The 8,690-nt window shown below is 43.6% G+C and overlaps 1 protein-coding gene across 1 annotated transcript; it reads right to left on the reverse strand.

The window, feature by feature from the left end:
- Positions 1–6,764: 6,764 nt before the first annotated feature.
- LOC137299756 (actin-5-like) lies at positions 6,765–8,096 on the reverse strand. Its single transcript, XM_067968699.1, has one exon. It carries the CDS (start codon positions 8,034–8,036, stop codon positions 6,795–6,797), a length of 1,242 nt encoding a protein of 413 aa, XP_067824800.1. The 5' UTR covers positions 8,037–8,096; the 3' UTR covers positions 6,765–6,794.
- Positions 8,097–8,690: the final 594 nt, after the last annotated feature.

Consider the following 8,690-nt stretch of genomic DNA (forward strand, 5'->3'; position numbering starts at 1 on the left):
TGGAAATCACAAAATGGCAGACTTCCTAAATAGCTACTTTGTATTGGTCTTCACAGTAGAGGATGAGGATAAAGTACCAGAGATACAAGGAAAAATAAAAATAAATCAAGGGAACTAACTAAATTTCACAGCTTTTCACTGTATTTATAAATGACTTGGATGAAGGAATAGAGAGCTGTATATCTAGGTTTGGAGATGACGCTAAGTTAGGTGGCACAGTAAATAGTGTAAATGGGAGCAGAAAGTTGCAAAGGGACATTGATAGATTAAGTGAGTAGGCAAAACTGTGGCAGATGGAGTTCAATGTGGGAAAGTGTGAGGTCATCCACTTTGGACCTAGGAAAGATAGATCAGAGTATTTTTTAAATGGTGAGAAGCTAGGAACTGTGAAAGATTTAGTGGTCCAAGTACAGAAATCACTAAAAGCTAGTGGACAGGTACAAAAAATTATTAAAAAGGCAAATGAAATGTTGGCCTTTATTTCAAGAGGGCTGCAGTACAAAGGGGTGGAAATTATGTTACAGCTGTACTGAGCTCTGGTTAGACCCCATCTGGAGTGCTGCATTCAGTTATGGGCACTGTACCTCAGGAAGGATATATTGGCCTTGGAGAAGGTGCAGTGCAGATGGGAGAATCCAGAAGGGGGCATAACCTTAAAATTAGAGGTAGGCCGTTCAGGGATGATGTCAGAAAGCAATTCTTCACGCAAAGGATAGTAGAAATCTGGAACTCTCTTCCCCAAAAAGCTGTTGAGGCTAGGCCAATTGAAAATTTTTGTTAGGCAAGTATATTAAGGGTTACAGAACCAAGGCGGGTAGATGGAGTTAAGATACAGATCAGCCATGATCTAATTGAATGGCGGAACAGGCTTGAGGGGCCAAATGGCCTACTCCTGTTCCTATGTTCCTATCTTCCAACGTTCTTAGTACTTTCTTTGTATCCCTTTGTTGCTTTAAATACCAGTCTGCTGGACTTCCACTTTTCTTTGAATTTATGTAAGCCTTTTGCTCCCGACCTCTGTACATATACACAAATTTTTAGCATTTGTACATGTTCAAAAGTTTGCCCATTCAAACAATTTTGCTCTTTCGTGCATACACAATAAACATATGCACAAGTTTACATTGTTCGGGCATGTGTGAAATTACTGATTCGGAAATGTGCAAAACAAGAATTTAGCGCATTCTTGAGTGAATTTAATTAAAAAGTGCCTCAAAAAAAGACTGATTTTGGTCAGGAAATATGGACATGCTGACAGGGTTGGGGAAGTACTAACTGTCAGCATGAAACATTACTGGCTGGCATCTATGATATGCAGGGCCCCATACTTCTGTGGGCAATGCACACGTGGGCAGAATTAGAAGCGCGCTGGTAATTTGGGACACTGCTCACTTGAATGGTGAAAGTGTGCATTTTGCAGGAGTGCAGCTCTGGTTGGGTACACATCCATTGAAGGGGACAGAAGTTTTATATTTAGCTGCAGGATATATGTTCTACCATTGAGTTAAAGGGTACAGTTTTTGCTTCTACAGCTGTCTTGCCTACTGTTCTGCTTCCAGAGCTGTGCTGCCTACAATTGTGTTGCTGATCTCGATCTTGTGGTCATATTTTGTTGTTTTTGCCTGGAAGTTGCCATGGTGAATAATATTGGCCAGCAATGCAGGAAGAAGTAGAGCCTCCTTCTTTGATGAGAATGAAGTACAGTTGCTGTGAAACGCCAAAGGCAGTTTCTCTTCCCCATCATAGCCAAAGGCTCGCAGACAGTGGTGCAGACATCTTGGCAGGAAGTAGCTGACAGGGTGAATGCATCAGCACAGTTCAGAGCACCTGCATTCATTGCTGGAAGAAATTTGATGATCTCTCAATAGGAGCATAGGAACAGGAGTAGGCCATTGAGCCTATTCTACCATTCAATTAGATCATGGCTGAAGTGTATCTAAACTCCATTTAACCTCCTTGGTTCCATAATCCTTTAATACCCTTACCCAACAAAAATCTATCAATCTCAGTTTTGAAATTTTCAATTGATCTAGCCTCAACAGATTTTTGAGGGAGAGTTTTCCAGATTTCTACTATCCTTTGTGTAAAGAAGTGCTTCCTGCCATCGCCCCTGAATGGCCTAGCTCTAATTTTAAGGTTATACCCCCTTTTTCTGGACTCCCCCACCAAAGGAAATAGTTTCTCTCTATCTGCCCTATCATATCCTTTAATCATCTTAAACACCTCAATTAGATCCCCTTTTAATCTTCTACACTCGAGGGAATACAAATCTAGTCTATGCAACCTGTCCTTATAATTTATCCCTTTTAGCCCGGTATCATTCTAGTGATACATGCGCTACATGCCCTCCAAGGCCAATATATCCTTCTGAGGTGCAGTGCCCAGAACTGAATGCAATACTCCAGATGTGGTCTAACCAGAACTTTATACAACTATAGCATAACTTCTACCCCTTTGTATTCCAGCTCCCTTGAGATGAAGGCTAAAATTCCACTAGCTTTTAAAATTATTTTTTGTACCTGGCCTCTAGTTTTCAGTGATTTTTGTACATGGATCCCTAAATCTCTGTGCTCCTCCAGAGTTCCTAGCTTCTCACCATTTAGAAAAATATTCTGATCTATCTTTCTTAGGTTGAAAGTGGATGACCATGCACTTCCTCACCTTGAAGTCCATCTGCCACAGTTTTGCCCACTCACTTAATCTATCAATGTTGCTTTGCAACTTTCAACCCCCATCTACACTACTTACTGTATCACATAACTTAGTGAGGCTAGAGAGGCAAAGTATGCATGTGACACATTACCCCTTTTCTGTTGTGAATCACCTGCAATTAGCATCATCTTGAGCCTCTTGCCATTCTATTCCTTCCCTTTCTTTTCATCTATCCATCAGTGGCAATGAAGCTGTACCATGCACTTGCCACCACCTCCCGTCCTCACTCTTCCTTCTACGCAATAAGACGAAAAGAACCTGCACACAACTACTTCCTTGTCTTTACCCTTTCCACATAGTGATCCTTCATGCACGAGGGTATGCCAAGTCCAAGCACACATCCTCACACTCCTCTTGTGTAAGAAAAAGCTGCCGAACGACCACCAGAAAATGATAGGGCTCTGCCACACCAGCAAAGAGGACATCTTTTGAAGACCATGGGTGGAATTTTGACTTTGGGCAATAATGTAAGTGCGATATCAGATCAGCCGCCTGTTATACATCTCTCCCGATTTTTATTTCAATTGACTTCAGTGACAAGCACTGACAGCCAAGTTTCCATACATGAAGCAAAGAATGCCAGCTGCTTCGATAACATAGCTTTTTACAATCTACCTCTGAGGCCATTGCCCAACACTTGTGCTTACTGTTTCCTTAACTGTGATTAAAAGCAGTTCCCTAGAGGCGCAGGAAGCGCTTGGCCAGAGGGCCAGTTTGCCTCACTCCTAAGTTGCTGAAACCAGAGATCCATATATCTAGGGCACTTCCATAAAGTACCCAAAGCCCAATCAATGCCTCATCAAGCACCTTACCTGAATCAAGCAAATACCATAACAGAGCCATATACCTTGCAGGACTTAGCCAGTTGGAGGGGAGCACCCTGGATAATTCAAAGAGAGCACAGATGAGCATGAAACACGAGGAGAAGATGCCCGAGGCACAGGAAGCGCTTGGCCAGAAGGCCAGTTTGCCTCACTCCTAAGTTGCTGAAACCAGAGATCCATATATCTAGGGCCCAACTTTTAACAGAGGAATGCTTTCAGCACATGAAAAACAGATGCAGTCTTTGAAGGATCTGTCTAAGAACTTCCAAAACAGGGCAGAGGAGTCCACAGGCCACATGTGTGGGATCCACTGACAAGGTGGAGCATGCAGGCAACCTTGGAATGAATAGAAGTTTTAGCACCATCTAAATCACAAGTCCTCACAGCTGAGGCCCTGATGACAGCATTGATGACTTCCATACAGTTCTCGGCAGCAATATCACCTCCTCATCGACCCAGAAGCTGCACTAACTACCATTCTCCAACAGCAACATAGCAAAGAAACAGTGAACTGCAAACAGCCGCATAAAAATAATGTAACTTTCAGAGAAGGGAACTGAAGGGAATAGGCTTTCCAGCACCATTTTATATGTTATTTTATAGGACACAGATTTAAGATAATTGCCAAAAGAACCAGGGGGAAGATGAGGAGAAATAATTTTTACACAGCGAGTTGTTATGATCTGGAATGTACTGCCTGAAAGTGTGGTGGAAGCAGATTCAACATTAAATTTCAAAAGGAAATTAAATATATATTTGGATAAGCAAAATTTGCAGGGCCAAAGAGAAAGAGCAAGGGAGTGGGATTAATTGGATAGCTTACAAAGACAGGCACAGTGGGCGGAATGGCCTCCTTCTGTGCTCTATTATTTATTCTGCTGTATATGGGTGCTGAGCCATAGACTACTGTTCAGATGCTCAAACCACCCTTGACGCCACTGTCCTTGAAAACTACCACCCCATCATCCAACCTCCCATTTCTCTCCAAAATCCTTGAATGTATTGTCGCCTCCCAAATCTATGCCCACATTTTCCGCAACTCCATGTTAGAACCACTCCAATCAGGTTTCCGCCCTGCCACAGCACTGAAACGGCCCTTATCAAAGTCATCCTATGTGACTGTGACCATGGTGCACTATCCCTCCTCATCCTTCTTGACCTGTCTGCAGCCTTTGATATGGTTGACCACACCATCCTCCTCCAACACCTCTCCTCCATTGTCCAGCTGAGTGGGAATGCCCTCGCCTGGATTCATTCAACTGGTTTCATTCTTATCTATCCAGTTGCAGCTAGAGAATCTCCTGCAATGGCTTCTTCTTTCATTCCTGTCCCATTGCCTCTGGAGTCCCCCAAGAATCTATCCTTGGCCCCCTACTATTTCTCATCTACATTCTGCCCCTCGCGACATCATCTGAAAACACGTCAGATTCCACACATATTCTGAGAACACCCAGCTCTACCTCACCATCACCTCTCTCGACACCTCTACTGCATCTGATTTGTCACAATGCTTGTTCAATTAAATCCTGGGAAACATTGTGGCTCCATCCACAAACTGTTCCCTAGCCACCGATTCCATCCCCCTCCCTGGCTACTGTCTGAGGCTGAACCAGACTGTTCTATTTGACCCTGAGATGAGCTTCCAACCCCATATCCTGTCCACCACCAATACCGAAGTATTCAACCTCCGTAATATTGCCCGTCTCTGCCTCGCGTCACCCCATCCGCTGCTGAAACTCTCTTGCATGCTTTTGTTACCTCCAGACTCGACTTCCAATGCTTTCCTGGCTAGCCTCTCATCTTCCACCCACTGTAAAGTTGAGCTCATCCAAAACTCTGCTGCCTGTATCCTAATGCGCACCAACTCCCATTCACTCATCGCCCCTGTGCTCGTTGATCTACGTTAGCTCCTGGTCCAGCAAAGCATCGAATTTAAAATTCTCATCATGTTCAAATCGATCCATGGCCTCGCGCCTCCCTATCTGTAACCTCCTTCAGCCCTACAACCCTCCGAGAACTCTGCATTCCTCCAAATCTGGCCTCTTATGCATCCCCGATTTCCTTCGCCGCACCATTGGCGGCCGTGCCTTCAGCTGTCTAGACAGTAAGCTCTGGAATTCCTTCCCTAAACCTCGCCACCTGTCTATCTCTCTCTCCTCCTTTAAGACGTCCCTTAAAACCTAACTCTTTGACCAAGCTTTTGGTCACCTGTCTTAATATCTCCTTATGTAGCTCGGAGTCAAATTTTGTGTGATAACAATCCTCTGGGACGTTTTACTATGTTAAAGGTGCAATATAAATGCAAGTTGTTGCTCCAATCACATCATGAATTTGCATGATAATCAAAAACTTGAGGAGCCTAGTGCACCACTGGGAGTAAATTTTGACTTTTGGGCAGCCGACCGGCAGAGCACGCTGGTTGACTGCCCATTCTGGCAGCGAAGTAGCCCCCATGATTTTGAGGCTTCTGCGACATTTAAATTCAGCAAGCCTACAGGGTGCCTAGCAATGCAGCTTTCCAGATTAAAGACTGGCAATGGGGCTGGAGCTGCCGCCAGCAAAGTAGGTTGCAGAGGGGTGGTGGTTAGCGATCGTGAAGGGTGGGGGTCCCAGGACGACAGCAGTCCAGATTATTTTTGTGGGCCCCAGCGGTGCACTCTTGCTCCGCCGAGGCCCACAAAAATAATTCAATACTTACCTTTAGAGGGCCTCTTCTCTTCAATTACCCATGGAACTGATTGAACCAGTTCCTACCTAAAATGGTAATCGTGGTTCTAATTACATCATATGACCTCGATTTCCATATTAAGAAAGGCCTATTGCCTGAATCAGGAGGGCGCTTTGGACACCCGGCGTTAGGCCCCTTTTGAAATAGAGCCGGATGCATAACCGATTTTAACAGGGCACTAAGGCTGCCCACTCCATTTTGAGGAAAAATCCCAAATCCAGCAATAAAACAAACTATCTACATTTTTTTTTACACAGGTGCATTTCTTTGCTAGGTTGTTAGTTTAAACATAATTTCTAATAAAATATTAAAATGATACAGTAATGTGGAAGGTGGTCTCCATAACAATCTTAGAAGAAAGATAATTGAAATTGTGGCAGTAATAGCACTAAGAATTTTTTTGGGACAAATAGTAAGCCAGCAACAGCTGATATACTAATCCTTTATTATCATCTTTATACAAAATGACATTTTGCAATTAAAATGTTTATTTATCTCTGAAAGTATATTAGGACAAAAAAATAATGGTCTCAGTAGCACCTACGATGCACAATGAATGGACCTCGTTCTTTATAATCTTCCTGGCGAACCCACAAAGACTGGAAGGCATGCAGTGAGGCCAATATGGAGCCACCAATCCAGACAGCATACTTCCTTTCGGGGACAGAGTGGATTTTGGTTTTAATATCACCGGGAGCTAGGGCAAAAATCTCTTTGCAGAAACGAAAATTAAAGCCGTCGAATAATGTCGACCCCCCACTCAACAGAACATTATTGTACATGAGCTGCCTAACCTGAGGTTGGACCCTTTTTAAACTGTTGATAGCCATTATGTGAATACCTTCTTGGTTTGATTCCACGACCGATGGATTGAATAGTGCTTCTGGGCATTTAAATCTTTCCTTTCCAATGGTGATGATATGACCATCTGGTAGCTCATAGTCCACAAGATGTTCTTGATCAAGCTGATTTGTCTCTTTTTGATAATCAACAGCTACATAACAACATTTCTGCTTGATGTCTTCTACTATGTAGCTAGCTTTCTCGTGAAATGCGTTACCTGCCTTACTGAGCAGTTTTATTAGGTAAGTGGTGAGATCGTGGCCACCCAAGTCTAATCGACTGATTGCATCAGGCATGTTGTAGCCGTCATGAACGGGGACAGCATGGGTCACACCATCGCCAGAATCTACCACCAGCCCCGTGGTTTTGCCGTAAGAATACACAGCCAGCACTGACTGGTAAGATACATGCATGGCAGGGACATTGAAACGCTCGAATAGGAATTCTGCGATCTTCTCTCTGTTGGTGGTGGGACTGAGAGGAGGGTCTGAGATTAGGATTGCGTGTTCCTCTGGAGAAACCTTCAGATCCTCATAAAATACGTGTCGAAGGAGATCTTCTGCCGCTCTCCAGTCCACTATGATTCCTTGCCGGGTTGGCTGAATTAATTTCAGATCTGGTTCGGTTGAGACCGTTTTACCCACAGTGATGTTGTTACTTTTACTCTTCCCTCTCGGGTATCCCATTATCGATCGCACCACGGAATCAGGTCTGGGTTTGCCGGCATATCCCACCCTGCAACTGCCCGATCCTATATCAACCACTAGTGCCCCCGTCCTCATAGTCAGGTTTTTCGAGTTCAGCTTGGCTTCTGATTTAACAGCTGATTTCGGTTTCCCGGCCTTACCTATCCCTATCAATGTAGGCGATCTTGATACCCCGTACTTCTCCGCAGTACAAATCGGAGGCCTCTGACTCTTTTGTGACATTTTTCTTAGTTTAGAGGGTTCACTCAAATAGACAGCATTTCTCCGAAGATGCACACACTGTTAAAGAATAAGGAAGATAGAAGGTAAGACATCACAAAGTCAAAAGCGGCATCAATTATGACGTTGGTGGAATTATGTTTTGCTCGTCGTGAATTTTAAGCAACTTTTATCGCCATTCTATTGATAAAAATAAATGCCGGAATCTTTTGTAGAAATCATCGGCATTATCCCCAAATCCCAACTTCGAAAACAATCTGGTACATGAGTATGATGTGGAGATGCCAGTGATGGACTGGGGTGGAAAAATGTAAGGAATCTTACAACACCAGGTTATAGTCCAACAAATTTATTTTAAAATCACAAGCTTTCGGAGATTATCCCCTTCATCAGGTGAATGAGTGAAAAGGTTATCAAATCGCATATCTTATTCTAGGCTGGGACAGCATCACACCAATCAAAAGGTGTGGTTGTTGTTCAAACAGGCCAGTCATGGAGAACAGCACGTCCCAGTACACTGGATATACATTGTGTCAATTACACAGACAGACAGAAAGAAACCCAAATGGCAGAGAGAGAGAGAATATTAAAAACATGAGTAGGTATGGGGCAGGGAGGTGCTTACATGCAAAATATAACTGGATCGTTCCGTTCAGA

The sequence above is a fragment of the Heptranchias perlo genome, chromosome 29 (assembly GCF_035084215.1).
Source record: "Heptranchias perlo isolate sHepPer1 chromosome 29, sHepPer1.hap1, whole genome shotgun sequence".
In the NCBI taxonomy this organism is placed as follows: Eukaryota; Metazoa; Chordata; class Chondrichthyes; order Hexanchiformes; family Hexanchidae; genus Heptranchias; species Heptranchias perlo.

Coding starts and splice junctions, on each gene's coding strand:
- LOC137299756 (XM_067968699.1), bottom strand. CDS start 8,036: ATGTCACAAAAGAGTCAGAGGCCTCCGATTTGTACTGCGGAGAAGTAC.